At 37.0% G+C, this 19,534-nt stretch overlaps 1 protein-coding gene across 2 annotated transcripts in view; it reads left to right on the top strand.

The window, feature by feature from the left end:
* Positions 1-19,534, top strand: part of CCDC7 (coiled-coil domain containing 7) — a 453,173-nt gene that overhangs the window by 142,645 nt on the left and 290,994 nt on the right. The window contains exons 15-18 of one of the 2 annotated variants that reach the window (XM_037986502.2): positions 4,655-4,717; positions 6,668-6,892; positions 11,288-11,322; positions 13,835-15,700. In XM_037986502.2, coding sequence (XP_037842430.2) covers positions 4,655-4,717; positions 6,668-6,892; positions 11,288-11,322; positions 13,835-13,841 — 330 coding nt within the window. In that variant the 3' untranslated portion in view covers positions 13,842-15,700. Of the gene's footprint in view, positions 1-4,654; positions 4,718-6,667; positions 6,893-11,287; positions 11,323-13,834; positions 15,701-19,534 lie in introns of those variants that run through there. The other variant, XM_073018860.1, reaches the window with a different exon arrangement.

The following is a 19,534-nucleotide window of genomic DNA, read 5'->3' as shown; positions in this document are numbered from 1 at the left end:
TCCTCCTTGTACCTCTGGTAGAATTCAGCTGTGAATCCATCTGGTCCTGGACTTTTTTTGGTTGGTAGGCTATTAATTATTGCCTCAATTTCAGAGCCTGCTATTGGTCTATTCAGGAATTCCGCTTCTTCCTGGTTTAGTCTTGGGAGAGTGTAAGTGTCCAGGAAATTATCCATTTCTTCTAGATTTTCTAGTTTATTTGCATAGAGGTGTTTATAGTATTCTCTGATGATAGTTTGTATTTCTGTGGGATCGGTGGTGATATCCCCTTCATCATTTTTTTATTGCATCTATTTGATTCTTCTCTCTTTTCTTCTTTATTAGTCTTGCAGCGGTCTATCAATTTTGTTGATCTTTTCAAAAAACCAACTCCTGGATTCATTGATTTTTTGGAGGGTTTTTTGTGTCTCTATCTCCTTCAGTTCTGCTCTGATCTTAGTTATTTCTTGCCTTTTGCTGTCTTTTGAATGTGTTTGCTCTTGCTTCTCTAGTTCTTTTAATTGTGATGTTAGAGTGTCAGTTTTAGATCTCTCCTGCTTTCTCTTGTGGGCATTTAGTGCTATAAATTTCCCTCTACACACTGCTTTAAATGTGTCCCAGAGATTCTGGTATGTTGTATCTTTGTTCTCACTGGTTTCAAAGAACATCTTTATTTCTCCCTTCTTTTCGTTATGTACCCAGTAGTCATTCAGGAGCAGGTTATTCAGTTTCCATGTAGTTGAGCGGTTTTGATTGAGTTTCTTAGTCCTGAGTTCTAGTTTGATTGCACTGTGGTCTGAGAGACAGTTTGTTACAATTTCTGTTCTTTTACATTTGCTGAGGAGTGCTTTACTTCCAATTATGTGGTCAATTTTGGAATAAGTGTGATGTGCTGCTGAGTAGAATGTATATTCTGTTGCTTTGGGGTGGAGAGTTCTGTAGATGTCTATTAGGTCTGCTTGCTGCAGAGATGAGTTCAATTCCTGGATATCCTTGTTTACTTTCTGTCTCATTGTTCTGTCTAATGTTGACAGTGGGGTGTTGAAGTCTCCCATTATTATTGTATGGGAGTCTAAGTCTCTTTGTAAGTCTCTAAGGACTTGCTTTATGAATCTGGGTGCTCCTGTATTGGGTGCATATATATTTAGGATAGTTAGCTCTTTGTGTTGAATTGATCCCTTTACCATTATGTAATGGCCTTCTTTGTCTCTTTTGATTTTTGATGGTTTAATGTCTGTTTTATCAGAGACTAGGATTGCAACCCCTGTTTTTTTTGTTCTCCATTTGCTTGGTAGATCTTCCTCCATCTCTTTATTTTGAGTCTTGTATGTCTCCACATGTGAGATGTGTCTCCTGAATACAGCAATCTGATGGGTCTTGACTCTTTATCCAATTTGCCAGTCTGTGTCTTTTAATTGGAGCATTTAATCCATTTACATTTAAGATTAATATTGTTATGTGTGAACTTGCTCCTGCCATTATGATGTTAACTGGTTTTTTTGCTCATTAATTGATGCAGTTTCTTCCTAGCCTCGATGGTCTTTAGATTTTGACATGTTTTTGCAATGGCTGGTACCGGTTGTTCCTTTCCATGTTAGTGCTTCCTTCAGGATCTTTTGTAAGGCAGGCCTAGTGGTGACAAAATCTCTAAGCATTTGCTTATCTGTAAGGGATTTTATTTTTCCTTCACTTATGAAACTTAGTTTGGCTGGATATGAAATTCTGGGTTGAAAATTCTTTTCTTTAAGAATGTTGAATATTGGCCCCCACTCTCTTCTGGCTTGAAGAGTTTCTGCCGAGAGATCTGCTGTTAGTCTGATGGGCTTCCCTTTGTGGGTAACCCGACCTTTCTCTGTGGCTGCCCTTAAGATTTTTTCCTTCATTTCAACTTTGGTGAATCTGGCAATTATGTGTCTTGGAGTTGCTCTTCTCGAGGAGTATCTTTGTGGCGTTCTCTGTATTTCCCAAATTTGAATGTTGGCCTGCCCTACTAGGTTGGGGAAGTTCTCCTGGATGATATCGTGAAGAGTGTTTTCCAACTTAATTCCATTTTCCCCCTCACTTTCAGGCACCCCAGTCAGACGTAGATTTGGTCTTTTTACATAATCCCATACTTCTTACAGGCTTTGTTCTTTTCTTTTTCTTCTTTTTTCTTTAGGTTTCTCTTCTTGCTTCATTTCATTCATTTGATCCTCAATCGCTGATACTCTTTCTTCCAGTTGATTGAGTCAGTTACTGAAGCTTGTGCATTTGTCACGTATTTCTTGTGCCATGGTTTTCATCTGTCAATTCGTTTATGGCCTTCTCTGCATTAATTATTCTAGTTGTCAATTCTTCCACTCTTTTTTGAAGATTTTTAGTTTCTTTGTGCTGGGTACGAATTCCTCCTTTAGCTCTGAGAAGTTTGATGGACTGGAACCGCCTTCTCTCATCTCGTCAAAGTCATTCTGTGTCTAGCTTAGATCTGTTGCTGGCGATAAGAGCGCATCGCCCCTTTTGCAGGGGGCGATGCGCTCTTATTTTTTGAATTTCCAGCTTTTCTGCACTGCTTTTTCCCCATCTTTGTGGTTTTATCTGCCTCTGGTCTTTGATGATGGTGATGTACTGATGGGGTTTTTGGTGTGGGTGTCCTTCCTGTTTGTTAGTTTTCCTTCTAACAGTCAGGACCCTCAGCTGTAGGTCTGTTGGAGGTTGCTTGAGGTCCACTCCAGACCCTCTTTGCCTGGGTGTTAGCAGCAGGGGCTGCAGACGATAGAATATTTCTGAACAGCGAGTGTACCTGTCTGATTCTTGCTTTGGAAGCTTCCTCTCTGTGGTGTACTCCACCGTGTGAGGTGTGGGGTGTCGGTCTGCCCCTAGTGGGGGATGTCTCCCAGTTAGGCTACTCAGGGGTCAGAGTCCCACTTGAGCAGGCAGTCTGTCCGTTCTCAGATCTCAACCTCCATATTGGGAGATCCACTGCTGTCTTCAAAGCTGTCAGACAGAGTTGTTTGCGTCTGCAGAAGTTTCAGCTGCTTTTTTTTGGTTGTTGTTGTTGTTGTTTAGCTGTGCCCTGTCCCCAGAGATGGCAGACTGCTGTGCTAGCAATGAGGGAGGCTCCGTGGGCGTGGGACCCTCCCCGCCAGGTGTGGGATATAATCTCCTGGTGTGCCCGTTTGCTAAGATCCTTGGTAGAGCGCAGTATTGGGGTGGGAGTTACCCGATTTTCCAGGTGTTGTGTGTCTCAGTTCCCCTGGCTAGGAAAAGGGATTCCCTTCCCCCTTGCACTTCCCAGGTGAGGTGATGCCTCACCCTGCTTCAGCTCTCGCTGGTCGGGCTCCAGCATCTGAACAGCACCGACTGTCCGGCACTCCCTAGTGAGATGAACCCAGTACCTCAGTTGAAAATGCAGAAATCACCTGTCTTCTGTGTCGCTCGCACTGGGAGTTGGAGACTGGAACTGCTCCTATGCGGCCATCTTGCTCCGCCCCCCTCATTGTCTTGTATCTTAAGAATTAGTTTCACTTTTCTGTTTCTCCAAATGTCAAGTATTTCTAAATTATATCCTGGCAATTATGAATATCATATTCTTGAAACCCTAGATTGTGTTATATTCTTCTGGTGGTTTTTTTTTCTTTAATATATAATTAATACTATTGGATTCAAATCTTTATGCATATGTGATTCAGGGGTCAGGTGGAGATTTGGGTAGAGTTTATACAAAGAATCTGGGGCTCCCTTTCTTATATTCTTTTCTTTGTATAATTTCCCTCTAACCTTTCCAGTGGCTTGAATTGTCCTGAGTCCTCTGGTGGTTTTAAAATCAGCTATTAGGCACCTTGAATGGCTCAGATAGGAATTGCTCTCAAACTAAAAACCACAAAAATGAGAATCTTACCTAGAGTTCTTCCCTTCCTCCAAGTGTCACCTTCCCTCAATAATCTACCTACACTTGGCTGGGTGTGTGGTGGCTCATGCCTATAATCCCCGTGCTTTGGAAGGCTGAGGCAGGAGGATGACTTGAGCCTATGAATTTGAGACTGCAGTGAGGTAGGAACCCACTGCTGCACTCTAGCCTGGGTAACAGAGCAAGACCCTGTCTCTAAAAAGTAAAATAAAATAAAATAAAATAAAAAGTTAACAAGTCTGCCTACTCCTGATTGTTCTCCTATTGTTTGTACTTGTATTTAGTCCAGAGTTTATGGTTGTTATGTGTGGCAGCATTTGTCCAGTGGGAACTCAGTCATATCAGAAGCAAAAGTGGAAGCTCTAAATATGGTCCTCAAAGTGTCTTTAATTTGATGGAGAATTCCTGGAACATCCCGTGAAATAGAATTTGCTCATTTGCACAAAGCCAGAACAATGTTTATTTTGTGTTAAGAGTAAAGGTTCTTCTTTTAGTAAAATTTGAAATTTTTCTTTTTAAATATTTCAGGCCTAGAGGAAAGGAGAAATGAAACGTTTAATTTATTGCAATTGTAATTTTCCCGATTCATGCTCAGTTTGCCTGTGAAAAATCAATAGGAAGCTTTAGCTTCAGGCATTATCCATCATGACACCTGAAAGGTGTGCAGTTCAATGTCTGTGCTCAAATCTTATCTTGGCTATCTATGGGTTTTAGAAAAGTAATACCGGTAAAACTAAATTAATTAAAAATACCAAAGTAAATACCGTTTTCCCTCTTGTTATTTCCTAGAAAGTAGCACGTCTGGAAATTGAGAACAAAGTCCTTCAGGAGCAATTGAAACAGGCTTTACAGGTAAAGGATGTCATGTTTCTTTAACATTGTTAACAAGTAAAAAAAATATCCACAAAGAACTTTTCAAATGAATAATTTTTACTTTGTAAGCTAAGAGGTCTACATATTCTGCTGTTTGGCCAGGTTTAAACTATATTCATTTTATGCATTAGGGATATATTAATAAAATTTAATATTCGTTCTTATCAAAAATAGTGAGATATAAAGAAAAACAAACTTTCTTAAGCTAATAATGGCAATCTATTCTTCTGTCATGGTTGCAGTATAAAAAAAAGAAAAGGAAAAGAAAAAAAGACAATATTTCAAACTGATAAGCAATATACTTAAAGGTAAAATACTGCAGGCATTCCAATTAAACTCAGTTGAACCAAGACGTTAACTCTTACTACTCTTTTTAAAATTCTAGTTAAATAATACAATAAGAAATGAAAAAAACTGTAAGCATTTCATAAATGAATAGACAAAAGTATATTTGTGTATTATAAAATTCTATTGCCTACCATCTTGGTAAAAATGTAAAGGACAGAAATATGTAGTATTTGTGGTTATATACTGAAATGAGCAACTTTTCTCATACTTCTATTATCAAAAAAGTATGAATTGATATATTCATCATTTTTTTGATAATAGAATTATGAAAGATATTTGTTATGTCTTTTCTGGGAGACAGAAAAGACATAGCAAACTTGGAAAGATGTAGTCTTTTCACTCAATAAAAGCTTTTAAAAGTTTGTCCTAAAGAAGAAAAAAGTATACAGAGAGTTTGCACAAGTATGTACAATGTCATATGTTGTCATAGCAAAAATTTTGAAATGATCTAAATGTCCATTGATAAGGAGTTTGCTAAGACAATTATGGTATATTATTAAACGTACTTCTGTTACCTATTCTGATTTAAATGTACATTTATTGTTATAGAAACATATCTATGACATTATTTAATGAAAAGAGCATAATATGTGAGTATGTATAGTATGACCCAATTTAGATAAACATTTAAAAAATTTGGCTGGGCATGGTGGTTCATGCCTATAATCCCAGCACTTTGGGGGGCCGAGGCCGGTGGATCACTTTGAGCCCAAGAGTTGGCAATCAGCCTGGACAACGTGGTGAAACCCTGTCTCTACTAAAAATACACAGACTGACTGAGTGTGGTGGTGTGAGCCTGTAGTCTCAGCTACTTGGGAGGCTGAGGTGGTGGGATGACTTAAACCCAGGAGACTAGAGATTGCAAAAAAACCTGAATATATATATTTAAACTTTTCTAAATATAGCCAGTGTGTATATATATGTACACACACTATATATGTGTATATAGTGTGTATGTGTGTGTGTATATATATATGTAGTGTGTATATATGTATACACACACTAGCTATGTTTAGAAAAGTTTAGAAAGGATATACCTCAAAATGTTAATAGTAATTTTTCTTTATGAGGTGAGATTATTTGTGAATTTTCTTTTTGTTTATGCATTCTTTTATATAAGTAAGTTAATTGTATGACTAAATAAAAATTATAAAAAGTGACATTTTTGAGAAGAATTTTATTCCAGAATAAATAAGTTGTTTTCCACATTTTATTTCATTCTTTGATATTATAGGTGCTAATTATCCTTCTTATAGTCTATCAGTTTTTATAATATATACCTTATATGAATTTTTATTTTGCTTGTATAATAATTAGAGCCTTAAAAATAACAGCCAGGAGAAACTCGTGGGTATAAAAATAGCCCTCAAAGGTGGAAGAGGTTTCTTCACAACTTCTGATTTTAACTGTGGAATTATTAAAGTATGAATTATACCAATAGCTTACCTTTGCTCACTTCAACTCAGTAAAAATGAGTTGAGAAATCATGTAGGCATAAATATATGTAGATTTCTGAATGTGGTAGTATTGGCAGGAAAATATCAGAAAATGCTTAATAAACTGGTACTTCTTTAAAAACAGGAAGCTGAAAAAGCTAAGCATCAACTTAACTATTTCCTAAGTCAAGAGAGGAAGTTACTTAAAAGTGAGGGGAAAACTGAGACAACCATGCGAGTGGGTAATAGTCAAACAGAAGTTAAAGGTGAAGATTCAAAAACTATACAATTGGAGAAGGAAACAGGAAAATCACTGGTTTCAGATTCAGGTGGACAGAAGACAAGTGATAAAATCCAAGAATATCCACAGGTGAGGAAATAACCAAAATGGAGACAGTAGTATATGTTGTGAGAAGTTTGTCTTTTATATTATTATTTACTTCATTTGTATATGTTATTTAAAAAATCATGCTTCTGTTTTTGGGTTTGTTTTTACTTTTTCCCTTTACCTTCTGGATATGTCAACTCATTATTATCTTGAATACTAAACTATGACTTAAATATATACTGATTTTGAATGACCACATCAGCATCTGAGATTTGAGTCCTTTATTTTTACCTTCTCTTTTTGTGTAATTTTTGTTGTGAACGACCTCAACTTCTTCCTGGAAAGATAAATAATAAAGATAGTTTCTCTGAGGGCAATAAAAATTATTAAAGTTGTTAGGTCATGTATATAAATGGAGTAAGGTACACTGAATTGAATATAAAATATTTAAAGAAATGTAGGATTGTCTGTCAGCTGCTTTAAGACAAAGAACAAAAGAAGCAGCACAACTTAAAATCTGCTAGTCATTTTATAGCTGCTATTATTATAAAATCTGCTAGTCATTTTATATCTACGTATATGGGCTAGTCATTTACACAAGACCATAAGATAGCTATTAGCACCTCCATTTTGAGGATGAAACCAAAACTTTAAAAAATTAGCCATGCCACATTACAGTGAGTAATATTGAGTTAGATTTCAAATTCAGGTCTTTCCAGCTCCAAAATCACATCTGAAGATACCTTCTTTGCTTGTCTACATGGCTGCATTTGAAACTTGCTTTGTTAAAAGCTTTATTGTTTTCTGTTTCCCAGTATTTATCTCCTAATCCAAAACAAAGGTTTTCATATATGACAGAAAAAGTTAAATAGTAAAATGAACCTTAGCAGAACAGTAGCTAAAACATCACATTGCTTTCACACATAAGTGATTCTAATTTTAGTGGGTTTATATATAGATCAATACACATCTGTCTTCTTGTGTATCTAGCTTAACACTCATTAATTAAACATCTATTATATGCTAGGTTCTTTGCATAGACGGTGTATATAATGTCATGTATTCAGATGGCTTGTTCTGGTAATAGTGAAACAGGAGATATCATTATTGGAGATTTTGATGTAATAGAAGTTTATACTCACTGTCCATGTTCTTACAGTAATTTAACTGTAATCTTCTTTCTCAATCACTGTATTAAAACTATTTTTGCCAAGGTTACAACAAATCTATTTGATGCTATTCTGAAGGATGCTTTATAGTTTTTTTCTTTCTTTCTTTTTATTTTTTGAGATGGAGTTTCTCTCTTGTTGCCCAGGCCAGAGTGCAATGTTGTGATCTCAGCTCACTACAACCTCTGCCTCCCAGATTCAAGTGATTCTCCTGCCTCAGCCTCCCGAGTAGCTGATATTACAGGTGCCTGCCACCACGCCTGGCTAAGTTTTTATATTTTTAGTAGAGATGGAGTTTCACCATGTTGGTCAGGCTGGTCTCGAACTCCAGACCTTAGGTGATCCACCTGCCTCAACCTCCCAAAGTGCTGGGATTACAGGCATGAGTCACTACGCCCGGTCAGATGATTTATAGTTTAATCTCATTTGTCCTCTTAGCAGCATTTAACCATGTTTAATCATTTATTTTTAAATATTTTTGTATTATACTTTAAGTTCTGGGGTACATATATAGTCTATAGTTTGAGAAACAGCATAATTATTTGGTTTTCCTTATATATTTTTGGAACGCCTCTTTGGTCTCCTCTTGCTTTGCTCATTCTTTAAATGTTAGTACTTCTCTGGGTTCTGCCCTAGAGTTTCTTTTTATTCCATATACTCTTTCTGAACATGCTCATATACCTTCATGGCTTCTAGGGCCATATAAATCTCTTATCTCTAACTTGAATAACACCTCATTTCCAGACCTATTATTCATTAACATACTGAATTTTTCTATTTCAATGGGCTTCAAACATCTAGAATTCACCATGTCCCTAAATGAACCAATTGCGTTCTTCTCAGACCTGCTTTATCTCTCAGTATTCAGTCTCCTGGCATCCTCATCCAATTGCTGAAACTATAAAGTCCAGCATCACTGCTATTTCTTCTTTTCCTTCATCTTGACCCAATTATTATCTATCAAATTCTGTCCAGTTTTGTCAATATTACTGACAGTTCTGTTAGTCAAGCTCCCACCAGGACTCTAATTGGTCTCTCTCTTTCCAGGCCAGTCTCCTTGTTGGTGGCTAGTCATCTTGCAAAAATTGATATTTGTTTGTTACCTTCTTGCCTAAAATCTTGAATGCTTTCTACTGCCCTTACTTTAAGAACAAAGTCCTAATTATGGTTTAAGGCTTTGTTAGATCTGGTCTTTTCCTGAGGCCCCAGCCTCACCTTTAATTATCCCCCCAGGCTATTGCACGTGCTTTCATATGCACATGTGTATCATATATTTTATGCTTTAGCTACACTGAACCTTCTTTAAGTGTATAGAACATATGGTGTTTTCTGTAACCTTAAGTATTTTGCCTATTTTGTTCTCTGCTTGAAACACTGTTTCTCCCTTCTCCGTTTCCTAAAATGTATCTGGTTAAAAGATAAATGAGAAACAAAAAGTACTGTTTGTTATTTTTTGCAACATAACAAATTATGCCAAAATTTAGTGGTGTAGACAGCAAACATGTACTATCTCAGAATATTTGTAGGTCAGGAATCCTAATGTTCCTTAGCTGTGTCCTCTGGCTCAGGTTCCCACTCACAAGGATGTAGCCAAGGCATTACCCTTGGCTGTATGTATTTTAAGGTCCAACTGGAGAAGGATGTACTCCCAAGCTCATTCATGTACTCACATGACTGTTGTTAGGCCTCAGGTTCTTGCTGGCTATTGATTTGAGACATCAGTACTTTGCTATAGGGGCCTCTCCATAATGTAGCTTACAACATGGAAACAAAGGCAGAGTGAGATATAGGGAGACATAGATGGAGAAAAATCGACATGGAGACAGAGACAGAGAGAGAATCTAATCTTGGAAGTGACATTCCATCACTTTTGTCATATCCTGTTCATTAAAAGTGGAAGTAGTCACTAGTGCCAGCTCACACACAAGGGAAAGGTATACCACTGGCGTGAACACCATGAGCAGGGATCACTGTTAGCCATTTTAGAGGCTGCCTATCATGAGTATTAATAGATAAGCATGAGATTGTGAAAATTCCTGAATCGAATGCTAAATCAAGCAGTTTGGTCTTCAATTTTCGGAAAAGAAAATTTCTGGGTAAAGGAGTAACATGTAAGATACCGTTTGAGATGCACATCCTTTTTTCTCACATTCTATTTGCTACGTTTAACTACAGGGAGAATTAACAAATGTAGACTAACAATGTGTCTAAGAAGAAGAGAAAATTAGTTTGTTGACCATTTAGAAGTCTTTGCCACAGGGGAATAAAGATAAAACCAGTTAATCTCTGCATAAAAGAAACTGAATTAGATGAAAATCAGGTCCAGAATAAAACCTAGAATCAACATTTATACTATAGGAAAGTATGTATTATATTCACAAGAGGTAATTTATTAATAAAAAATCACACTTTTAAGGCCACTGGCCTTTTTTTTTTTTTCCCGAGATGGAGTCTCACTCTGTTGCCCAGACTGGAGTGCAATGGTGCGATCTTGGCTCACTGCAACCTCTGCCTCCTTGGTTCAGGTTCAGACAATTCTCCTGTCTCAGCCTCCCGAGTAGCTGGGATTATAGGAGCCTGCCACCACACCCAGCTAATTTTTGTATTTTTAGTGGAGACAGGGTTTCGCCATGTTGGCCAGGCTAGTCTTGAACTCCTGACCTCAGGTGATCTGCCTGCCTTGGCCTCCCAAAGTCCTGGGATTACAGTTTTGAGCCACCTTGCCTGGCTGGCCTAACACTGTTGGTTACATACTTCTGTAAACATATTTGAACATGTATTCTCAGTATACTTATTTTAAAATTGATAAATTACAAAAATCACCTCCACAGTTTATTATGCATAATATTAGCATTATACATCCTTCAACAAGAATATTTAAAAGGATTAGATAATTATGTAATAGATAAGTTTGAAATAAATTCTGGGCTACTCTGCCTATGGAGCAGGCCTGCTCTGTCTATGGAGCAGCTGTTTTCTTGTACTCTGTTGCTCTAATAAACATGCTTTTCTTTCATTCAAAAAAAAAATTTTTGTTTACTAAAAGTATAAAACCTTATTTGCTTTTAATTTAGAAATACAAGTGTAATTTTAGGGCCTACTCACCTTCTATAGTGTGTCTTCCAATGCTAAAATATAATTTCTTTGCTTTTTCAATACCTTAATCTTACAAAATTGTCATATTAAATGACATTTTTCTAAATGACTGAATGTAAACATTGTATATGCATACTTGATATTTTAAAATCTAGTATTATCTTTATCACAGATCACTGCCCAAAGCGGAAGACTGATTGAAAAAAGGTAAAACACTTTTTAAAAATTTGTTCTGTCTTTTTCTAATCTTTATCAGTTTGCATACCTAAGTAATGAAAATAACCATATTAAATTTTGTCACAAAACTCTTTGAAACTAATTTTAAGTAGAAAATGTTAGAAACTTTAGATTTCAAAGTTTGAGGAGTTGATGCAGTCAAAAGTAAAAATTAAATGAAAAATTTAAATTAAGGACCAGGTCTATGTACAAACACACTTTTTTTTTCTGACAACAACAATTAAAATTTCCAGATAGTGAGGAACTAACCCTTATTTTCAACTTAGTTATCATCAAGATGCATGAGCTAGATACATTAACAACTTACTGAAAAATCATTTTTACCTTCTATTTTAACTCAGTTACTATACGTACACATATATATGTACATGCATTCACATATATAATTGAGTTGATTGATTCATCCAATTGAATCTTATAGTTTTCGCTAGTGAGTCTCTTTGATTATTATATTATGATTGATTCACAGACTTTCTTGATTCACATTACCATGGAGTAAAGAGGAATTACCTAGAAGTATGCATTTATGTACTTCATTGCCATTTTAAATATTTATGGATTATAGACCCAGGTGAATTAGCAAGAATTAGGTAATAAGTGTAATGATTAATGGCCAGAAGTTTTGAAAATGTTCATTTTAAATGTTTGTAGTGAATGTTTATATTTAAAAGTACATATTTTAAATACTAACTAGATACATACTAAAAACTACATGTTTTAAATACAATGTGCAAGAGAAAATTAGACATTGGTTCACTTGTTGCTTTGCAAACTTATTATGGTTGGTTTCTTATTGTTGATTTCTTTATATTTTAAATATGTATGGTCAGCATTATAAGCATTTGAGAATGTATAAGGAAAAGTATTAATAATTATCTGCAACAGTAATGGGAACTTATGTATCATGCAGAAATAGGAAGAAATAAAGCAAAAGCATGGTGCTTTTTTTTTTTTTAATATGGAATCTGGCTCTTATTGCCCAGGCTGGAGGGCAGTGGCATGATCTCAGCTCACTGCAACCTCCGCCTCCTGGGTTTAAGTGATTTTCCTGCCTCAGCCTCCCCAGTAGCTGGGATTACAAGTGCCTGCCACCGTGCCCGGCTAACTTTTATATTTTTAGTAGAGACGGGGTTTTGCCATGTTGGCCAGGCTGGTCTCAAATTCCTGTCCTCAGGTGATCCACTCACTTCGGATTCCCAAAGTGTTGGGATTATAGGCGTGAGCCACTGTGCCCGGCTGGTGCTCTTATATTCATACTCAGATTATGGTAGAGCATGAAATATTACTATAGTTTTCCATGCAATCATGGTGACCTATAGCCTTTGAAAATCCTGCAGAGCCAGTAGTTTATCACCCTGAAGAACATGAGGTGGTAACTTTTGATATAAGTTGTTTTAATATTGAACATTTAGTTGCTGCTGATAAATGTGATAGGCTCTTTGTACATTGGTAACTCCCAGAAAATACAAACATTGGCTTACAAAAAGCATTTTAAAGAGAGTTTCTAGTCTCTATGAAGACATGGTAAGGTAGTCTCAGTTACTTTCCATGGGTGTTCGGAAAAATCTTAAAGAGGCATTATGATAATATTACCTAGTGAGTTACTACCCCTGCCAGCCCTCATTCTACTTTTCTGATAAGTCACATTTTAGAATTTTAATGGGAAGTGATAGAATGGAAGAAGGGTTCAATGGAGAACAACAGAATGAGGATGATAGGACATCAAGATTAAAAAAAATCATAGAATCAATATATCAAATAATCCCTCTTAAATGCCTTTTTTCCCCTAGAAATGTTGATTGATGTAATAACTTCAGGAGGAAGATGATTGTAATTCATTTCAATTCAGTTTAGCTCAAATGAGGAAACACTGACTGAGCATCCATGCTGTGCAAGGCACTGTACTGGGTATTATGGTATATAAAGGGCTTTAAATATATGGTCATTGCCCTCAATGCATTAACAGTCTAGTAGGGTCGACTAGACATGTACAGAAATAAGTGGAGTATAATGCAGACGTTGCATTCTATAAAAGATTACCAAGAAGCTACATCAAAGAGGAAAAGTTGTTTCTGACTGGATTAAGAATTACATACCATTTAATTTAAGAAGGATGGTTGGATTAGATTTTAATAGGGAAATGTGAGGAAAGGGTGTGCCAAGTGGACAGAACTTTGCTTTGAGGCAAAGACGAGGATGTTTAGAATCTATACAGTGTGCTCAGGAAAAGGCCAAAAATTCATTTTTTTTGGATCCTAGACTAAGGACAATAATGGGAAATATGAGATGAAATAGGTTGTTTCAGCTTGATAGGTTTTATAGAATTGCCCTCAATAGATTTAGGTTAATTATTATATATTATATAATAATATAATATAATACATTACATATTATATTATATTGCTAAATATAATAAAAATTCAAACTATTAAGCACATGACACAATATTATTCATCAACCTTCATTTTGGGTTACTTCTTAGATCCTAATAGAGTTTCTGAAATACTTTGGAAAAGTCTCCCAAACCTTCAGAGAGTGGATGGGAGCGAAGTAAGGAGACCCCACCTGAGCAGATACATGGTATTGCTTACAATAAAGTACAATTTTGCTCTTTACAACATTTATCAGTTTATTTTGGCTTAGGGAATGGAGTTAGTGGTAAATAATCAAACAATAGATTTTAATGATTTATTGTTTCACATCATGTGTGTTGTTAGCTTTTCTTAAATGTTTTGCGGCATTGAAATTCACACTTTTTAGAAATGAAAATGTAAACTAATTCATGGTGTTTTATTTTTAAGAGTTACACAGTCAACCTATTTCTTTCTAAATACTTTCATTAGGACTTTCACTATTACTTGGGTTTTCTATAAAGCACAAAATCATACAAGAGAAGAGTGGTGGAACATGTCCATTTTTTTTTCTCCATAGATTAGATGATTAGCTGTTGAATTTACTCATTCATTTATTCACCCAACTCATTCAACAGATACTATTGTCACCTTCATATGTCCAGTTCTTTTTGGGGTATTGTGTTTTACTGAAAAATCAGACAGATAAGATGCCTTCTCTTGTGATACTTACATTATAACAGGAGAGACAAAACATAAACAAGTAAAAATAAATGAACAAGATGATTTTAGAGACTAATACATGAAGGTAATGAAACTACATATCTGACAGTCATAGGGAAGGATAATTTAGATTGGGTGGTCAAGGAAGGTGTTAACAATGAAGAAAAGGCATTATCTAATTGTGAAATAAAAGCTGTTAAAATGTTTTGTTTCTTTTCAATTTTTATCAAAATAAATTTCTGCAAATGAAAATTTATGTTATAACTAAAAGATCTAGACTAAAGGAGCTTTTAATATCCTCAGTTAACTGGGATAACAGTTAAGGGGCATATGACTAGTGACCCAAATAGTAGTCATAAGGTAGATTTTATAGAGGAAACCTTGCAATCCAGGAAGCAATAGAGGATAAAATATCCCCTGAGTTGTCATTATTCCATACAGAAATAGACTTAGATTAAGCAAAGCTGAATTCACCATAAAAGATGCTGCTGAGAGGAACCACCTTCTCACATATCACTTTACAAAATTATAGGGGAATTGGGAGGGCATAGAGAGCATCTTATCAACTGTGTATCACTGAGAGCTTCCTGGTTGGGGCAATGGCCTTGTTGGAAAAAGGGAGAAGGGAGTAGGTACTTTATATACCAATGTAGCTGGTATCAGTGAGTCAAACAGTCCTGCTGAGCCAGCTCTGTGAAACCACAAAAAGAGGGAAGAAAGAGAATCACCAGGACCATCCGTGAATAAAGATTTTTCTCACTGCTGTCCACCCTTTGATCTTGGAGACTCATTATTATAGATCTCTGCATTAGCTCTGGCTGACACTTGGACCTGAGCATACCAATTTCCTTAGTATTGTCTGGGAGAAGAATATTAGTAAGGTCACCAGCTGGGTTAGATGAGGATGTAGAACCAACATCCTAATAACTTCACATTATGAACCCTTTTTCCCGGCTAAGTGCGGATACCTTTGTTTTGGAATGTCTGTTCCATATCTACCATAGGAAAGAGAAAGTCATTCATCACCTCCCTTGAACATCTGCCTCCAACCATTTCCCAGGGTCAGATATGTTCACATCTGACAAACAGATCTGTTTTTCTCCATGGAGATGAGCCATGTTGTCCTTTGTCTGGAGTGATAGTTCAGTGGGGACCCCAAAGTTACCATTTTGCCATCATAGGCCACCTGCAGGGTTAGAAGAGGATGTCTGCAGCACCATCTGATGCTTTTAAATGAGCAATATATTGTGTGTTCCCTTGCAACTGAGGTCAAAGCAAAGGGTGTTAAAAAAAAAAAAAAAAAAAAAAAGAAAAAGAAAAGAAAAGGAGTATGCTATTCCTCTTGAAATGATATTTTTCTCTACTCCTTAACTTCTAGGTACTTTGGAGTTTAACCATGGCAAGAGGGGCCCTTGCTTGGTATGGTAGCCTGTAACTTGTAAACAATTAGGGAAAAGTGGACTGACAAGCCTGGTGGAGGTTGTTTTCAAAGAGGCTGCCTTAAATTGCAAGTAGAATAAGCTTGATGGAGAACAGTGGCCTGTATGTCTTTTTTTTCTTTTTTTTTGATATAGGGTCTCACTTTGTCTCCTAGGCTGGAGTGCAGTGGCACCATCATGGCTTAGTATGTCTTCAACCTTCCACACTGAAGCCATCCTCCCACCTTAGCCATCTGATTGGCGGGGACCACAGGCATGCACCACCACACCCAACTAATTGTTTTATTTTTTATAGAGACACAGTCTCCCTATGTTGCCCAGGCTGGTCTAGAACTCCTGGACTCAAGGGCTTTTCGCACCTCAGCTTCCTGAAGACTTCTATGTCTTTTGAATAAATTCCTTATTGTCCATTGTGTTCCTTCATGGTGGGATGGATTTGAACAGGGACCCAAGACTATACTAGAGATGATGGTCACACATTCTTAACTGGCTTTTTCATGTCAAATGTTTTCCTTTAGATTCAGTTCCTTCTCATGGACATATACACATAGAATATAAGAACTGAGCTTGTGACTAAGTTGTTGCAACTATTTCCTTGGGCAAAGGTTACCTCAGAAAAGCAAGTGTAAAGAGTTCTGTTGGCCAGGCTTTGTGGCTCACACCTGTAATCCCAGCACTTTGGGAGGCTGAGTCAGGCGGATCACAAGGTCAGGAGTTCAAGACCAGACTGGCCAATTTGGTGAAACCCCATCTCTCCTAAAAATACAAAAATTAGCTGGGCATGGTGTCGCATGCCTGTAGTCCTAGCTACTTCGGAGGCTGAGGCAGAGGAATCACTTGAACCCGGGAGGTGGAGGTTGCAGTGAGCCGAAATCCTGCCACTGGGTGACAGAGTGAGACTCCATTATATATATATAAAAAAGAGTTCTGTCCTAGGGTACTCAACAGCCTGACAGTGTAACTAGGCTCATTACTGATGGCTCATTAGTCTTTATAAGGGTGCGATTCAGTCAGTCTGAGGAGATTGTTCTCTATGGCCATGAAGAATGCCTGAAGTTTACCCAGTTTTGAAAAATGTCCAATACCATGGGATCTCAACAACTCACCATCATTATGGTGAAGGAATGTGTCACTTCATTGAGATTTTATGACCTTTGAGAGAGGCCTTTCCATTAGTTAATCATGCTTTCTTGTCAGGTGGCAAATCTTTCAGGCAAGTGCCTTACCGAGTCAATGGTTTGTTTAAAACAGCAGAGAGATCTCTGTGCCTGTGAGTGTAAGGCCATATTTTATGAATTTGTTTAAGGTCTAATTGATTGGATGTGCAGTATCCCCCTTTTAGTAGAATTTTCCTGGGCATGTACCACTTTATCAGATTTTGGATTAGAGAAGGCCCATAATGGGATACGAATGTCGGGTTGAAGAGTGAGAAAAGTCTGTCCCATTAGGGCTCAGTAGTAGACTAGCAGTCACTGGCATGTGCCACTCAGCAGGAGAAGGAAATAATTTCGTCCAAAGATGTGGGAGACATCTTTGGCAAAAAACAAAACAAAACAAAAAAAACAGTATTTTTGCCAAAAGCTTCCTTCAGAAAATGGTTTCTTACAGGTATGTGTAATCCCATGAGTTTGAAAGATATGGCAAAATCTAAAGTTAGAGCTTGTTTTTATGATGCCTAGACCTCTTCCAAGGCATATTAATATATGAGCTTCTATTTAAAATTAGTTGCATTGATATAGTGCTTTGAAGAATCACCAGGTGTAGAATGTGATGTCACCACTACCTAACAAGGAAAATCCTTTGTGGTTGGGACTGGAGGCCCTATAAATTTTCCTTTAAAGTGGCAGTTTCCAGCCTTTTTGGAACCAGGGACCAGTTTCGTGGAAGACTCCATGGACCAGGATGGAGGGGGTGGTTTCAGGATGATTCAAGCACATTAAGTTTATTGTACACTTTATTATTATTATTATTTCTTTATAATATATAATGAAATAATTATACAACTCACCTTAATGTAGAATCAGTGGGAGCCCTGAGCCCATTTTCCTGCAACTAGATGGTCCCATCTGGGTGTGATGGGAGACAGTGACAGATCATCAGATACTGGATTCTCGTAAGGAGCACGCAACCTAGATCCCTCGCATGTGAAGTTAACAATAGGATTTGTGCTCCTATGAGAATCTCATGCGGCTGCTGATCTGACAGGAGGCGGAGCTCAGGTGGTAATGCTAGTGATGGGAGAGTGGCTATAAATACAGAGGAAGCTTTGCTTGCTCACTCGACACTCACCTCCTGCTGTGTTGCCCAGTTCCTAACAGGCCATGGACTGGTATCATTCATGGTCCGGGGGTTGGGGATGCCTGCTTTAAGTGATATAGAATGTATTTTTTTGATGTTGTCCAGATGATGACTGCCTTCTCCAAATTTATCTGAATAACAGGGCCCTGGATCATTTAAAGTTATCTTTAATCAGGTATGCCTAGACAACATGTAAGTTTCTTCGGTGTTGATCACAGTCATCAGTGTGACATAATATCTGGAGATTGCTAGTAATGCACATTTTACTAGGTTTTGTCCCATATTGAAAGTGTATAATAGGAATTAAAACATTCTCAAGAAGGATTATTAAAGGTATATTTACTAATCTTGGCATATCTTGCCAAATCCTCAGCTACATACATGTGTCAGTAGTGGCAGCAATTTATTCTATATCTTGTGTAACAACAGAGACTGGAGTAAGTGGAACTGTTTCTTTCCTTAAGTTTCAGTAGTCCACTATGGAGTGTCTAGTGTTTTTTTCTTTTCTTAACCTGACTAGCATTGCATAGAATCACTGCATCCATTACATTTTGTTTGAAAAATACTTTATTTTTATGCTTCCTGTATGAAATATTATGGAATGATCTTGCCAGTTCAGACAGGTTTTCACCATGTGCTTGGCCAGTCATTATGGAGGTTATCAATAGATAATTATCCAACTAATATGGTTGTGTACCCGTTCTCGGTTTAATAATTTGGAATGTCCTTATCAGTTATATAATCTGAGAAAGAAACAGCAATCAGTATTAATATAGAGTACAAAATAGTAGCCTTGTGTGTTAGGGTTCCCCAGGACTACTCCCCTCACTAGGAGAGCTCACAGCACTCATCATATAGTCATTATGATGACCATGATTTATTATATAAAAAGGATGCAAAGCAAAATGAGCAAAGGGAAAACGTGCATGGTAAAAATACAAAAGAAACATCCTACTTAATCTGAGATTATGGTGTTCCATAATTCCATAGCTACCTGATCTCTATAGCCATTCTCACTGAGAACAAGCAATTTGTTCTTCTTGAGTTTTTATGACTATGTAAGATATGGACGCTGAGATATTGGCCATTTCAACTTAGTAGTTTGTCTGGCATAAGGCTTCCAATGGGGTTATTTCCCACTTCAGTGGTAGCCCAAACTCTCTGTTTTCAAAAGCTGTAACATACACATGAGTCACATACCACTAGCTACACATAACAAGGTTTATTGAGAAAAACTTATGAGCAGAATAGCAAGCAGAGCACATTGCAATATTGAGATCTCTGCCAAGCTACCAAGTAGGGAAGGGAGATATTAACCGAGGCCATTCAGAAACATGTTTGTCATTCTCATTAACTGCTAACTTTTTTTTT

This window comes from Chlorocebus sabaeus, chromosome 9, assembly GCF_047675955.1.
Source record: "Chlorocebus sabaeus isolate Y175 chromosome 9, mChlSab1.0.hap1, whole genome shotgun sequence".
NCBI classification, from domain to species: domain Eukaryota; kingdom Metazoa; phylum Chordata; class Mammalia; order Primates; family Cercopithecidae; genus Chlorocebus; species Chlorocebus sabaeus.
Note: the sequence above shows the minus strand (reverse complement) of the source record. Positions and strands in the feature narration are given on the sequence as shown.